This window comes from Eschrichtius robustus, chromosome 20 (assembly GCF_028021215.1).
Source record: "Eschrichtius robustus isolate mEscRob2 chromosome 20, mEscRob2.pri, whole genome shotgun sequence".
Classification (NCBI taxonomy): Eukaryota; Metazoa; Chordata; class Mammalia; order Artiodactyla; family Eschrichtiidae; genus Eschrichtius; species Eschrichtius robustus.
Window position 1 is genome coordinate 7,497,488 of NC_090843.1, and position 14,488 is coordinate 7,511,975.

At 65.9% G+C, this 14,488-nt stretch overlaps 2 protein-coding genes across 2 annotated transcripts in view; one reads left to right on the plus strand and one right to left on the minus strand.

Moving 5' to 3' along the window:
• Nucleotides 1-12,921, plus strand: part of MYO15B (myosin XVB) — a 32,215-nt gene extending 19,294 nt beyond the window's left edge. The window contains 37 exon segments of the mRNA XM_068530990.1: nucleotides 45-223; nucleotides 438-510; nucleotides 983-1,144; nucleotides 1,383-1,483; nucleotides 1,581-1,651; nucleotides 1,771-1,855; nucleotides 2,058-2,156; nucleotides 2,305-2,444; nucleotides 2,543-2,755; nucleotides 2,964-3,042; nucleotides 3,213-3,317; nucleotides 3,394-3,649; nucleotides 3,750-3,840; nucleotides 3,941-4,160; nucleotides 4,626-4,738; nucleotides 4,963-5,022; nucleotides 5,581-5,656; nucleotides 5,790-5,908; nucleotides 6,102-6,226; nucleotides 6,297-6,438; nucleotides 6,665-6,776; nucleotides 6,887-7,041; nucleotides 7,453-7,598; nucleotides 7,767-7,830; nucleotides 7,921-7,993; nucleotides 8,402-8,478; nucleotides 9,819-9,895; nucleotides 9,997-10,112; nucleotides 10,205-10,299; nucleotides 10,402-10,479; nucleotides 10,615-10,711; nucleotides 10,888-11,033; nucleotides 11,198-11,313; nucleotides 11,570-11,703; nucleotides 11,889-12,022; nucleotides 12,157-12,297; nucleotides 12,467-12,921. Coding sequence (XP_068387091.1) covers nucleotides 45-223; nucleotides 438-510; nucleotides 983-1,144; nucleotides 1,383-1,483; nucleotides 1,581-1,651; nucleotides 1,771-1,855; nucleotides 2,058-2,156; nucleotides 2,305-2,444; nucleotides 2,543-2,755; nucleotides 2,964-3,042; nucleotides 3,213-3,317; nucleotides 3,394-3,649; nucleotides 3,750-3,840; nucleotides 3,941-4,160; nucleotides 4,626-4,738; nucleotides 4,963-5,022; nucleotides 5,581-5,656; nucleotides 5,790-5,908; nucleotides 6,102-6,226; nucleotides 6,297-6,438; nucleotides 6,665-6,776; nucleotides 6,887-7,041; nucleotides 7,453-7,598; nucleotides 7,767-7,830; nucleotides 7,921-7,993; nucleotides 8,402-8,478; nucleotides 9,819-9,895; nucleotides 9,997-10,112; nucleotides 10,205-10,299; nucleotides 10,402-10,479; nucleotides 10,615-10,711; nucleotides 10,888-11,033; nucleotides 11,198-11,313; nucleotides 11,570-11,703; nucleotides 11,889-12,022; nucleotides 12,157-12,297; nucleotides 12,467-12,526 — 4,330 coding nt within the window. The 3' untranslated portion in view covers nucleotides 12,527-12,921.
• An 18-nt stretch (nucleotides 12,922-12,939) lies between these two features.
• RECQL5 (RecQ like helicase 5) overlaps nucleotides 12,940-14,488 on the minus strand; it is a 37,443-nt gene continuing 35,894 nt past the window's right edge. Inside the window, exons 17-19 of the mRNA XM_068530528.1 lie at nucleotides 14,061-14,279; nucleotides 13,754-13,823; nucleotides 12,940-13,665 (exon numbers count right to left, since the gene is read on the minus strand). Of these exons, the coding sequence (XP_068386629.1) occupies nucleotides 13,565-13,665; nucleotides 13,754-13,823; nucleotides 14,061-14,279 (390 nt within the window). The 3' untranslated portion in view covers nucleotides 12,940-13,564. The remainder of the gene's footprint in view (nucleotides 13,666-13,753; nucleotides 13,824-14,060; nucleotides 14,280-14,488) is intronic.

Here is a 14,488-nt window from a genome sequence, read left to right on the forward strand (position 1 = left end):
CAGGCCACCCCCAGACCCACGGCAGCCCTGTGCTGTGCCCGCAGATTTGTGTCCGACCAGGCCCCCGGGGGCATGGCAGCACTGTGCCAGCACAAGCTGCTGGGAGCCCTGGAGCACGCGCAGCAGGCCCCTGGGTCCGAGCGGGCCCACCCACCCACCCAGCTCGAGTGGACAGCCGGATGGAGGCGGGGCCGCATGGCGCTGGATGTCTTCACCTTCAACGGTGACGCCTGCCTCCTCTCGGGCCTCCCCAGGCCCACAGTGGAGCCTGCCCGGCACTCTCGCCCTCCCTCGACCCCCTTCCCGCCTCAGCCCTCCCGATGTGACCCTGACCTCCCTGCTCTCCTGCTTTCGGAACCGCCACGGGACAGTAGCCCCTTCCCGTCCGGGTGGACCCTGCTGTCCCTCACTCTTGCCCCTACCCCTCGTCCCTGCAGAGGAGTGCTACTCGGCCGAGGTGGAGTCCTGGACCACAGGGGAGCAGCTCGCCGGGTGGATTCTGCAGAGCAGGTGTGCGGGGCCTGGGACGGGCGAGTGTAGCCCACGCTGGCCATTGTGCCGTCCGCCTCCTGGTTCCCCTCACGCTCCCAGCCCGCTCTCCCGCCAAGTACCTCCTGCGGCTGCTCTCGCAGGCCCAAGGCCAAAGCCTGCTTTCCGGGGGTGGGATGGGGGCGAGGGGGCGGGGTAGGTGGGCAGGGTCCAGACAGTAGATTCAAGACGGAGAGCAAGTAGAGAGTATACCTGCTAGATCTGGTCCAGATTCTCATCAAGTTGAATGAATAAATGCATCAGAGCCAATGTAGAAGTAGAGGGCTGTGAGTTGCAGGTAAAGGAGAGCTGTCTGAGGGAAACTGGGTCCTCGGCCAGGTTCCTGTCCCCTTCCACAACCCCCTCCCCCCAGCCCACCCTCAGGTCCTTGTCCCTTCCGGATGGTCGTCCTCCTGGCTGACCACCCTCTGCTACGTGCCCTTGTCTCACCCAGAGGCCTGGATCTGCCCCCGCGTGGCTGGTCTGTGTCACTGCACTCTAAGGACTCCTGGCAGGACTTGGCTGGCTGCGACTTCGTGCTGGACCTGATCGGCCGGACCGAGGACCTGGGGGACCCGGCCGGTCCCCACAGCTACCCAATCGCCCCCCGTGGCTTGTAGGTGCCACCCACAGCACCCCTGGCCTGCTCCTGTCCCTATCCTGTCGTAGGTGACCCCCTCAGCCACCCTGTCATCCGTGGGGGTTCCCAGGTGCTGCCACAGGCCCAGCCCGCCCGCCCCCAAGCCTCCGCCCACCGCATGGGGATGACCTCCACAGCAGCTTCTACACCTTGCCTCAACCTGGGAACTCCCCGGCCAGGGCACCTCCTTAGCTGGGCCCACTATCTCCTGCAGAGCCGAGGACATCCCCCCGGCCCCTGGCATCCAGGCCCCCTCACTGCCCCCAGGTCCCCCTCCAGGCCCAGCCCTAACTCTGCCCAGCAGGGGTCGCACAGGTAAGGCTGGGAGTGGGCACACTGAGGTTGGCAGAGTGCTGGGAATGGGGGTGCCAGAAGCCCCACGCCCCAGGCAGGTGACAGTAACCCTCCACAGGTGAGTCCCAGACCTCAGGGAATCTGGATAGCTTCCTGGACCACCTCTTCTCCCCGTGCCTCAGCGTGAGTGTCCTGCACGCAGACCCCACCCCACTGCTGCCCCTACACCCCTGGGGCCTCTGCTGCCCCTCCCATCCCTCCTAGGGCTCTAGCTCTGACCTTGGGACCTGTGACTTTTGTCCTTTCAGGATCTGGAGCAAGGCAGGGCTCTGAGTGGCCGCATGAAGGGAGGGGGCGCCATGGGGCCCATGCAGCAAGGCAGCTACCCTGTGGGTGAGTGCGGGGCTGAGTACCCATCCAGAGCCTCCCTGCCCAGCAACACAGGCAAGCATGGCCTGGGATCCCCATGCAGCTGCAATCAGAGCTCCGGCCAGCACCCTGGTGGCCCACACTCTTCTCTTCGCCTGGGGCTAAAGGGAGGCCGTTTGTGGGCCCAGGTAGGGACCGACCTGGGGGTGGGGCCCTCTTCCCTCAGTGTACTCAGGGATGATGCAGATGCCTGGATACCAGCCAGCCATGATGCCTGCACCCATGCCCATGATGCCAGCAATGGGGGCGGTCCCCGCCATGCCAGGTAAGGCTGGACTATAGCCACTGGGTCCCTTCTCAGGTAGGGACTGGAGGAGGGAGGGTGTTGCCTGGGGCCTAGAGGGCACAGTGGGCAGCGGGCTGGGAGCTCAGCCGTGGCGCTCGTCCGCCCTGACTGCCTGCCATTCTCGCAGCCGTGGTGGTGCCACCGCAGCCGCAGCCGCAGCCGCAGCCGCAGCCACAGCCACAGCCACAGCCCCTGCTTCCCAGCGTGGACGCGAGGCAGCTGGCAGTCCAGCAGCAGAACTTCATCAACCAGCAGGCGCTGATCCTGGTGAGGACGGGCAGGGCCCAGGGATTGCCTAGCGGGTACAGATCTGTGGGGCGAGGCTAGGCCAGCTCTTACCTGGCACACCACCCTTCCCCCGTCAGGCCCAGCAGATGACCACCCAGGCCATGGCCTTGTCCCTGGAGCAACAGGCCAAGCAGCGCCAGAGCCAGCCCCTGGGGCATCATGCCCAGGCCCAGGCCCCTGGAGCTGCCTCCCTGACTCCACCCCCAGCCATCACCCCCAAGCCCAAGAAGACACCCACCCCCGAGAAGGAGCCAGAGCGTGACCTGGAACTGGTAGGTGCCTGCCTGAGGGTGAGGAGCCGAGGCCAGGCAGGTGGCAGGGCCGGGGTGGGGCAGCAGGCTGCAAGGCCACAGAAGCGGGGGACACGGGGTGGGGGGGGCGCAGGAAGATGCAGAAAAGATGCCGCCGGGCCCCAGCCCCACGGATCCAAGTGGGTTTGCTCTGCGAGTGGCAGCTTGTCCGGCGGGGCTGCTCCTTCTCTTTCCCTTCCTGCCACAGGAGACCTCACAGGAGGCTGAAGTCAGGCCCCGGCAGCCCAAGAGCTTCCGGCAGAAACGGGACTATTTCCAGAACTTGGGTGAGGGCCCTTGGGGTGGCAATCCCACACAGAAACCCAGCCACCGCCCCAGCCTGGCCAGGGGACGGCGGGGTGCACTCTATTCCTCTAGGTCAGTGTGGCCTGTCCAGGAGCCCAGATGGGCGGGCCAGGTGGAGAGTAATAGCGAGGGCCATCTGGGGCACTTACAGGGCAGCCGCAGATCAAGGTGAAGACGGTGAGGCCTCCGGCCAAGGTGAAGATGCCCCAGGGGGAGGAGCAGGAGGAGGAGCCGGAAGAAGAGGAACAGAGAGCAGGTGGCAGGGAGAGGGGGGAGGGCCAGGCTTTGTGGCTCTGCGCAGAGTCTCACGTCTTTCCTCTCTTTCTGGTCAGTGCCGTCACCTCCTCCTCCCCCGGTAGTGAAGAAGCCACTGACACGAGATGGGGCCAAAGCTACACAGGAGGCTGAGGCTGAGCCAGCCACAGAGGCGGGGCCTGGCGGAGGTCGCCAGCCGGCCGAGGGCAGAGCCGTGGTGCGTAGCTCGGACCCTGAGCCCCGGAAGGCAGAGCCCAGCAGGGAGATCCGCAACATCATCCGCATATACCAGAGCCGCCCAGGCCCCGTGCCCGTGCCCGTGCAGCCACCCAGGTGCACCCCGGCGGCGGTGGGGAGGGGGAGGGCGGCCGGGGCTGCCCGCTCCCCGGAGTCACCTTGTGGACTCCTGACCTCCTCCTCCTCCTCCTCTCAGGAAGCCCCCCCAAATCTTCCTGAAGAAAAACAACCCTAAGGATGAGGCCCTGGCTAAGCTGGGGATCCGTGGTGCCTCCTCACTGCCCTCGGTGAGGCCCCGCCCTGTCCAGAGCGTGCCGCTCTGCTCCAGAGTCCTCCTGAGGCTCCCGGGGCAAACACAGCCTGGGTGTATTCTCTGTGCCTCCCCAGACGCCGTCCCCCAGCCCAGGGAAGGGCCCCCCGCCAGCTGTGGCCCCTCGACCCAAGGGCCAGCCGTGGCTTGTGCCCTCCAAATCCATCAAGGAGAAGCAGGGGCCCCTTCAAGAGCTGTTTGGCCAGAAGCCACCCGCTGCCCAGAGACCCCCGCCTCCGCCAGCGCCTCCGCTGCCTCCATCCTGGGACCCAGCGACCCCTCCAGCTGAGCCGCACGGTAAGAAACCCCACATCCCCGGGAGGTGGGCTTTGTGGGGGGCGGGGGCAGGATTCCCAAGGGCCTCTCAGTGCTCACGGCCGAGGTCAGCTGCTCGCGCTTCCGGACTTTGGAGCCGTGGGTGAGGAGCCCCAGCTTCCGCGTTCCTGTGGGGGGCAGGGCCCGGGCACCCCGGGGGCCTGTCTGGCATGGAGGGACCGTCACAGGGCGTGGGCCTCGTCAGGAATTTAGTGACCCTGCTGACGTGGTCAGGGAGGGCCCACGCACGGCAGGGACAGCGGGGAACGTTGGAGGCTGGAGACGGAGGCCGGAGATGGGGCGGAGCGGGGGGAGGGAGGCGGCGGAGGTGGACTGAGCTGGGCCACGTGGGGCCCTAGTGGCCCGAGGGTCTTCTCTCCCCGTGCCCGCATCATTCCGGCTTGGGCAGCTCCTCGCCTGATGCCCTTCGGCCCCTCCATCCGCCAGGCTTTGCGGAGCTCATGGGGGACCAGGGGATCTCCACCCAGCTGCTTGTGCCCTCGGGCAGTGTGTGCTTCTCCTACGCCAGCGCCCCCTGGAGGTTGTTCCTGCGCAAGGAGGTGGGCACGAGGGTGGGCCGCAGCCTGGCCTCTCTGGGTGGGGGACGGGGCGCTGGCTGTAGGGGCGCCAGCCTGGGGCCCCAGCATCTCCTCTCCACACGCAGACATTGGGGGCTGCTTCCCCAGCCCCACCTCCTCCGGCCCAGGAGGCAGAGGTGGGGCGGGAGGGGGGCTGGCGGGGGCACCGTCCCTGCCCACTCTCACTCGCCCCTGCCCTCGTCCAGGTGTTCTACCCCCGGGAGAACTTCAGCCACCCCTACTGCCTCAGGCTCCTCTGTGAGCAGGTGAGAGCCCAGCCCACCTGGGACGTGTACAGACAGACCGCCCCCACCCCAGGCACGAGAACAGCCCCGCTTGCGGGGCGCTGGTGTGTTTCAAGCCCTGCCTTCGTTTATTTAATCCTCACAACATCCCTCAGAACAAGGACCATTTTTGACTTATGACGAGGATTAAAAATAAAGCGTATACAGCACCCAACACAGGCCTGGCACACAGCAGGTGCTCGCTGGAGCTTGTCCCTTTGCCACCTCTAGATGCTCCCGGATGCTTGCGTCTGTTCTCCCCAGTTCTACAGTAGCTGCCCCCCCCCCCACCTCCCCCAAGTCCTGTTCCTTCAGGGAAGCTTATCTCAGCTGACAGCAGCAGCCGGACTAGGGCCAGCAGCTTGGGGGAGGCAGGTGGGAGCTCCGGGTGGACGTGGCCCTGGGCTTGGAAGGCCAGGCATCCTTCCCTGCTCCACCCACGTGCCTATGGGGCTCTCCAGCTTTTCCTCCACGTGTGGCTGCTTCTGGGGTGGGCTGTGGCCTCAGGACCTGGTGGTGACCACCTGGCTTTGCCCCCAGATCCTGAGGGACACCTTTGCGGAGTCCTGCATCCGGATCTCCCAGGACGAGAGGCACCGGATGAAAGACCTGCTGCGTAGGGCCCAGGGACCCTGGAGTCAGGGAGCCGGAGCGCTGGGGGTTGGGCCTGCCCAGAGGGAGGGAGTAGGCTCTGGGGTCCCCGCTGTGAGGGAGCCTGAGGACGGCCTGGGGCCATTTCTGCCCAACAGGAGACCTGGAGGTGGGCCTGGACTCCCTGGACACAGCTGAGGACAGTGTCAAGAAGCGCATCGTGGTGGCCGCCAGGGACAACTGGGCCAATTACTTCTCCCGCATCTTCCCCGTCTCGGTCAGTGAGGCTGGGGGTGGCAGTGCCCAAGGCTGGAGGCCAGCTTGGCCTTCTGCAGCAGGATGAGAGCTGGGGGTGGGCTGGGCCCCAGTGGAACCGACGGAGAGCAGCACTGGCCTGAGCAGCCCCGGGGTGTCTTGGACGGTGGCGGGGAGCCCGTAGCCTGTCCATGAGCCAGCCACCTTCCGGGCAGGGCGGGGGTGGCAGCGACGTGCAGCTGCTGGCTGTGTCCCACCGGGGGCTGAGACTGCTCAAGGTGACCCGAGGCCCCAGCTTCCACCCCGACCAGCCGCAGCTGAAGACTCTCTGCTCGTACAGGTGAGCCTGGGCTGGGGTGTGGGGTGGGCTGGCGAGACGGCCCCCAGCTCACGCCCCACCCTCTGCACAGCTTTGCTGAGGTGCTGGGCATAGAATGCCTGGCTGGCTCCAGCCTGGAGCTGTCACTGACGAGTGAACAGCTGGTGCTGCACACAGGCCGGGCGGGAGCCATCAAGGCCATGGTTGAGCTGCTCCTGAGCGAGCTCAAGAAGGCAAGTGCGGGCCGGCGGGGGGCCGGGCGGGGGGCCTCCAGCACCGCTGCGTCGTACCCCGTCTGGTTTGCCTGGTCTCGGGGCCGTCAGCCAAGCTCCTTCAAGCTGCCTGGGGGCAGGGCTGGAACCTGGGGGCGCTTGGTGGAGGGTGACGCCAACGGGGGAGCAGGTGGGACGGGCAGGACGGGGTCATAAGCAGGCTGGCCGCTCACCCGCCCGCCTGCAGGACTCCGGCTACGTCATTGCCCTGCGAAGCTACCTCACTGACGACCACAGCCTCCTCAGCTTCCAACGGGGGGACCTCATCAAGCTGTTGCCGGTGGCCACTCTGGAGCCGGGTATCCCCGGGGCAAGCAGGGCGGCTGGCACCCGGCGGGCAGACGAGGTGGAGCCTCCAGGGGCAGAGGGGCCAGGAAGGTGAGGCGCCATCCTTGGATGTTTCCCCCAGGCTGGCAGTTTGGCTCCACCGGGGGCCGTTCCGGACTCTTTCCTGCTGACATAGTGCAGCCGGCTGCTGCTCCAGACTCTTCCTTCTCGATGCAGCAGAGGAATGGCCGGCGCAAGAGTCCGCTGCAGCACCGAGAGGGGGATAAGGCGTCGGAGGTGAGGAAGATGGGAGAGGCCGAGGCGAGGCCTAACTGGGAGTCGAGGAAAGAAAGGGCTCGACCGCCCCAGAGCGGCGGAGGACCACCCCACGCCTGGTGGGCAGCGCTTGGTCTGATGCCGCCTCTCTGCCCGCTCCCGATTTCTTGTCCTGTCTCCCCAGCAGGGCTGTGAGCTCCCTGCAGGCAGGGGCTGGGCCGTCTGCCTCTCGTGTGGCCCTCGTGGTAGCTAGTTCGGCGCCACCTGGAAGACGCTCAATAAACAGCTCTTGACTTTCCTGGCTTCTGGTGGTGTGCTCACTGCAGCTGCTCTGCCTGCTTCTCTTGGGTTGGGCTGGGGTGGGGGCTGGGGCAGGGCCGCTGGACAGGCCAGGGGACTCTCGGGTGGCACTAGGTCTCCCGTGCTCCTAAGTTCCCCACCCACCCCTGGAGCCAGGCACACAGTGACAACTTGGCCACCAGCCTGTCCCCGTCTGTGGCCTGCGTCACCCTGCCCACAGACTCCGACTACACCATGCAGGAATTTGCCCTGCGCTACTTCCGGAAGCCCCAGACCCTGTGAGTGCCCTGGGCCCGCCCCATGCCTGCCCATCCTCGGTGTCCCTGAAGTGGGACACTGCCTGCTCAGAGCCACCGGGCCGGGGCTCTTAGCACCCTCCCTACCCAGCCTGGGATGGGGGTGGGAGGGCTGAGCAAGCAGGGCTGTCCTCCCCTCCGCCCCCTCAGGCTGGGCCAGACAGGTGAAGCTGCTGAGAGGAAGGCCATGGCCAGCCTGGTGCAGTACAGCAAGGTAAGGGGGACGGTGGGGAGGAGCCGGGACAGCAGACCTGCCCTCTGGCCCCCATGGCCCCAGACCCACAGCCAGCCTCTTTGGCCGCAGGCTCCCATCCAGGCATCGCTCATCAGCGTCAGTGATGAGGACGTGAACAGGCAGGCTGTGGGAAGCTTCCAGGGTAAGTAGCCACAGTGTCCCGGGTCGCCATGTCTGCAGTGCCTGGGACCCAGGCACCTACCTGGTCGCCTTCTCTCCTTGAGTTTGCCGACTCGGGGAAGCTCAGTGGTGGCTCCTATCTATACCACATGGCCCTCCTCACCCACTTCTACTCACGCCCAAGGGGCTGTGGGTTGTGTGGAGTCTGGGCTGGAAGGCAGCGGTGGGTCCGGCTTGCTACGCGCTCGGTGTAGCCCTGGGTGGCCACAGAATCTCTCTGAACCCTGTCTCATCGGTACAGCTGAGACTGCCGCTCTGCCTGGCTTACACGCATTCTGAGAACAAGGCATGAGATGGCCCTGCATAGCGACAGCATGAGCCAGGGCCAGGCCCCCAGCCCAGCTCACCGTGCTTTTCATCCTGCCCGCAGCTCTGATGCAGTTTATGGGGGACCAGTCCAAGCCCCGGGGCAAGAACGACCTGGATCTCCTCTATGGGCTGCTGAAGGTAGGAAAGTGAGCTGGAAGCGGTGGGGAGTCAGTGAGCCCTGAGGGCCCCTTCCTGTCCTCCTGCCTGGGCCTCCCTGGGACCTCCTGTCCCTTGGTCACTATACATTCAAAGCATTCAAAATTAGTTATCGAGCACCTACATGCTGGGGGCAGGGCAGTGAACCAAGCAGGCCAAGTCCCTGCAGAGCTTACAACCTGGTTAGAGGAGACACTCAGTAAACCCTAATGCAACGTGTCCAGGGCAAAGAGTGCCGTGGAGAGTGATAAAGCAGGGGAGAGGGGCTGCTACAGTGCAGAAGGCTTGGTGACAAGGTGACCCTGGAGCAGAGACCTGAAGGAGGCCAGGGAGTGAGGCACGTACGCATGGGGGCAGGGCATGGGGGCACGCATGCAGGCGGTGGGGGGGGGTGGGGGGTGGGGGTGGCGGTGAGCCTCGGCCCCAGCAGGGCCAGTGTGGCTGGAGCCCAGTGAGCGAGGGGGAGCGTGGAAGGGGAGGACCGGGAGGGACAGTGGGTCCGGGCCACGGTAGGCCTTGTAGTCCACTGTCAGGACTTGGATTTTTCGAGATCTGGGAAAACACTGGAGGGTTCTGAAGAGAGACGTGGCTTACGTTTCGTGGGGTCGCTCTGGCGGTTGTTTGCGATTCTGGGAGTTTAAGGGCCAGGAGAGGGTTCCTGCCACGATCCCAGGTGAGACCTGGCTGGCCCAGGCCCAGAGGTAGCAGCGGAGGGGAGAAGAAAGACTCCAAGCAGCAGGGTTTGCTATGAAGTGCACGTGGGGTGTGAGAGCGAGGGCCCGAGGAGGACACGGAGGCCGAGGCCAGAGCAATGCTGGTCTCCACAAGGGAGCCTGAGGGAGGAGTGGGGCCGGCCTGGTGGAGGAATGTTTGGGATGCGTGAAGTCTGAAGTCCCAGTCTTCCAAGTGGAGGGTCTGGGCTTCATGGGAGAAGTCTGGGCTGGAGGCAGGCACCGGGAGTCATCAGCAGACAGAGGCCCAAGGGCACCGCAGCCCTTAGAGGTCAAGGAGATGAGGGGGTCAGGCAGAGATGACTAAGAGAGAGGGACGAGAGAAAGAGGACAGGGCCGAGCACGGCCTGGAAGCGGGTAAAGACGGCGACTTAGTCGAGTGGCCAGTTGTGCAGATGCTATTAATCCGAGTGAGACCGAGACTGAGAGATGACGGTGGGCTGTCACCCTGACCTGGCCCCCCGCCCACGGCCACTGGCAGGACTTCTCTGACTTCAGATCCCACGCCATCCCTCACTCCACCGCACCGCACCGCACTGCACTGCAGCTCTGCCCCCGACCCGCTACCCCCTGCCCTTCCTGTCCCCACAGCTGTGCCAGGAGAAGGAGAACCTCAGGGACGAGATTTACTGCCAGGCCATCAAGCAGATCACAGGACACCCCCGGCCGTGAGTGTGGGGGACGGGCGGGGGTCGGTGGCGGGCCTCTCGGGGGCAGGCCGAAGTGCTGCTGCCCGGCCGGCCCAAAGCCCAGGCTCTCTGCCCTGCAGGGCACCCTGCGCTCGAGGCTGGACTTTCCTCAGCCTCCTCACAGGCTACTTTCCCCCGTCAACCTCGCTGATGCCCTACGTGACCAAGTTTCTGCAGCATTCGGCCCTGAGCCAAGGTGCCGGTGGGAGGGGCTTCCAGGCTGGGGTCTCGGCTGCTTGGGGAGGGGTTTGGAGATGCTCATGACCCCAGCCTGGCTCCTCTCTGCAGAGCTGGCCCGAAGGTGCCAGGAGCACCTCCAGCGCACAGTCAAGTACGGGGGGCGCCGGCGGCTGCCCTCCCCTGGCGAGATGCAGGCTTTCCTGGTATTGGGGGTGCAGGCGGCTGGGTGTTCTGGGACTCCCTCTCGGTGGGGGGAGCTGGGGCCTCTGCCCACTGGGGGACTGACCCCGCACCTGCTTTGGCAGAAAGGACAAGTTGCCCACCTGCTCCTAATTCACCTGCCCGGGGGTGTGGAGTACAAGGCCAACATCCACACTTTCACGGTGAGCACGGGGACACAGGGGAGGGGCTGGGGAGACCCAGGGAAGCCGTGGGCATCAGTTCTGGGGACACCCCTCCCCTCCCGCAGCCTCCTTCCCTCCCCAGCACCCCCGTCACGGCCCTGTCCGCATGTCCAGGTGGCAGCAGAAGTGCTGGAGGAGATGTGTGGGCAGATGGGCATCACGGACCCCCATGAAGTGCAGGAATTTGCCCTCTTCCTCATCAAAGGGGAAGGTAGGCCACCTGGCCTGGGGAGGAAGCGTGGCCCGGCTGGATTCAGGGACGTGGCCTTGCCTGCCAAGTCCGCTCCTTGGCCACGGGGGAGGCAGGGGAGGCTGGGGCTGGCAGGGTTGTGGGCGGGGCTGGCCCCGGGCGGCAGGGCAGGCTGTGGACCCAGGCTCCCCGCGCAGGCCAGCTGGTGCGGCCCCTGTGGCCCCGGGAGTACCTCAACAGCGAGGTGGTGGGTCCGGACGTGAGCCTGCACAGCCGGCGGCTCGGCTGGGAGACCCCGCTGCACTTCGATAATCCCACCTACGTCAGCACCCACTACGGCCAGGTCAGCCCCACTCGGCCCTGTGCTGCCGTGCCGCTGGCGGTTGGAGCCTCGGCTGCAGCTTGAGGGAGAGTCCCTCCCTGGGTGGGGGGAGGGCTTGAGGCCCAGGAGCCACCCACTAGGTGGGGCTTCGGGGCACAGCTGCCCCCTCACTGCTCCCCCCTCAGGTGCTGCGGGACTACCTGCAGGGGAAGCTGTTGGTCAGCGCCCAGGAAGGTGCCCGACTCGCCAGGCTGGCTGCCTTGCAGCACCTCAGCGGGAACCACGAGGGGCCCCCCTCAGAGTGAGTGTGAACGCAGCCCTCACGCCTCCTGTCACCCCACCACCCCTACGCCCTCCTCCAAGGTCAAGGCCACTTGTGCCCTTTGTGGCCCTAACCAAATGGGGGCTGGGTACACCTGCCCACCCCCCCACGCTCAAGGGCAGAGCCCACGCCTCGTTCATGTGTCTGGATCCCCGGTCTCACCCATGGTAGCCACTGGTTCATCTACTTAGCACCTGCTGTATGCCCAGCTTTGACTGACCAGGCTGTGTCCTAGGCAAGGCCTACTGGCTTACTTGCCGAAGCAGCTGCAATGGCAGATGAACGTGGCCGCTGTGAAGAGGCTGATGGGCCAGGAGCTGAGGCAGTTGCAAGGATGCAGCTCTCAGGAAGCGCAGATCAGCTTCATCGGTGGGTCTGGGGCTAGGGGGCAGCTTGGGCAGAGGCGGGAGCCCCAGCAAGGAAGGGGGGGGTGAGGGTGGAGGGGCTGAGGAAGCTCTCCACCTGCCCCGCCCTCTCCTCTGTCCTGGGGGCAAAGTCCGGCAGGTCCCAGGGCCCCAGCGGTCAGAACTCCTGCTCTACCCCTCCATCTGCAGAGGCCGTGAGTGAGCTGCCCCTCTTCGGCTACACTGTCTACATGGTGCTGAGAGCTAGCAAACCGGCCCTGCCCAGCCCCAGCCTCCTGGGGCTGAACCGCCAGCACCTCATCCTCATGGACCCCAGCTCTCAGGTGGGCCAGGCTCCTGGCCCAAGTGCTGGCCTGGGCACCCTCGGGCCACTCGTCTCCCACCACCCACACTGACCCCTCCCCCAGAGGGACCAAGCTCTGCTATCTCTCCCCCCGTCCCCCCTCCCCGCCCCCAGGAACTGCACTGCTCCATCGCCCTGAGGGACCTGCAGCGGCTCCACATGCTGAGCCCACTGGAGGCTGAGGGCTCCCCTGGCCTGGAACTCAACTATGGCTCGGCTGACAACCCCCAGACCATCTGGTTTGAGCTGCCGCAGGTGGGTGGCCTCTGTGCGCCCTGAGAAGGTGGCAAGCGCCTCACCCAGGCCTGGTGTGCCCGGGACCCTGGGCCCAGGCTGCTGCCCACTGCTCCGGCGTGGTGGGGCTGGGGGCAGAGGCAGGGGGCTGGCTGGGGAGCCCTGGCCTCACAGGCCTGTGCCCGCGCAGGCCCAGGAGCTGAAGCACACCATCACCTTCCTGCTGGACCGCAACTCTCCTTCCATTTAGTGGCCGGGCTTCACCCAAGAGGAGTGGGGGAGGGGCAGAGACGAGGCCAGGAAGCCTCTCTGGCCCAAGTCTCACCCGGACGGTCTCCTTTGGGTGCTGTCAAGCCAGTCTGGCCTGGACTTCACCGCTTGGCTGTTCTGGAACCTGCTGCAGCACAGCCCAGCTGGCCCACGGGGAGGGGCTGCCATAGCGACTTCAACTGGGAAAGAGTCACGAGACTCCCTCTGGGGTGGGCCTGGGCCTGGGCCTGGGCCTGAGCCTGGGGTGGGCGCCGCAGGAACTCGGCTTGGGTGTCCGATGTTGCCCAGTCTTGGGGAGATGCCCACCTGGGCCCTGGCCCGACATGAGCATGAGCGCAGCCCTGGGAGCAGCAGCTGCTGAGGAAATAAAAGTCCCGAGAGAACAGGGCCGTGTGCGTGTGCATGAGAACCACCAGGACTTTATTCCCCTGGTAACTGTCGAAGCCCCGCCTGGCCTTCTGACCAGGGGCCGAGAGGGAGCAGGGCCTGGCGGCTGCCCGTCTTCCCACGCGCTCTGCACCTGGGCCGGGCTGGAGGCTGGCATCGCGAGGGAAGACGGTGGTGGGGGCGGACCCGGGGCCAGCCCGGGCTTCTTCTGAGCAGGCCCCAGGCCTCGGACTGGTGGGCCTCGCCCCCGGCTTAAAACGTGCTAAGTGCAAGAGGTGGAGGGACCTTCCTTCCTTCTGTTCCTCTGGCAGCAGCCACACCACCTGTCACTTTCTGATCTGCGGATCTGGCCCAGAAAACCCAGCCACGAGGGCCGGGGAGGCAGGGAGGCTAGGAGAAAGAGGACCTCAGGCTTCGCAAGCAAAGAGAAAGGTGGGCTGACCTCTGACCTTGATTTGGGAGGTGTCCAGGCCCATTTCCAAAGCAAGGCGTGGCTGGAAGGGGGAAGAGCCTGAGAGCAGACGACGCCCCGGCAGCAGCAGGCCGCCCACCTTCCCCGTTCCTGAGCGAGGCCCGGGCTGGGCCGCGGTGGAGTCCGGGGAGGACACCGGCCCCGTCGGGCAGCTGTCGGTCATCTCTGCGGGCCACACAGGCCGTGCCAGTCAGCTTCACTCTCGCACCGGGCTCGGCCGTGGAACAACTGCTTGATGACGTTCTGGGCCTCTTCCTTCACTGGATTCGGGACGGGGGAGCGTGAGAGCCAGTCTCCCCACTACAGGGCCCCCACAAGCACCTCCCGGCCGGTGACGCAGGCACTCACCGCTCCTTCCCGGAGACGGATTCTGGGTCAGCGAGTGTGAGAGGTGGCGGGCGAAGGCTTTAAACAGCTCCTGGGGACAGAGAGTGGAGAGGGGCAGAGAGCGCAGAACCTCACCCTGCTCTCTGAGCGACCCACAGCTGCGAGCCAAGAGCGAGGCAGACCCGGGCAGCGGGCAGCGGGCAGCGGGCCTCTGGGCTGGCCTGCTTCCGCCCTGCTTTTTCCTGGGGCTCACGCTCCCTACCCACCCACGCACTGCACCCAAGTGCCCCAGGCTCAGGGGAGAACAGAGCCCAGGCACCTACCCTACCTTGGATGCAAACTTGCCCTCCTTGTAGAAAGGGGTCAGACACTTGACCACGACGTTCGCAGCCTCCTTCAGCGAGATGCCAGTTGCCAAGAGCTGGCAGGAGCCTTGGGGGTTCAAGCTGCCCTGATCGCTGGCGGAGATGCTGCCCTTGGTCTCAGCTAAGACGGAGACCTTGGCTGAGGGGCGTGGCCTCTTCTGAGCCTGGCTCTCTGGGTTCTCCTGGGCAGGGCCACAGTGGAGGGTCACTCTTGGGCTCCCTGTTCCTGGCCCCTCCCCTCCTTCTGGAAGACTGGGCCTCAGCACCTCCTGGCTCCCTCTAGCCCAGCCCATCTGCCCTGGGATGTGGAAAGAAGAGATGATTTTCCCAAACCCCTACCCAGAGCAGACACCAGCCTGGTAGACGGGTATCTTCCCCCACGGCCTCGTCC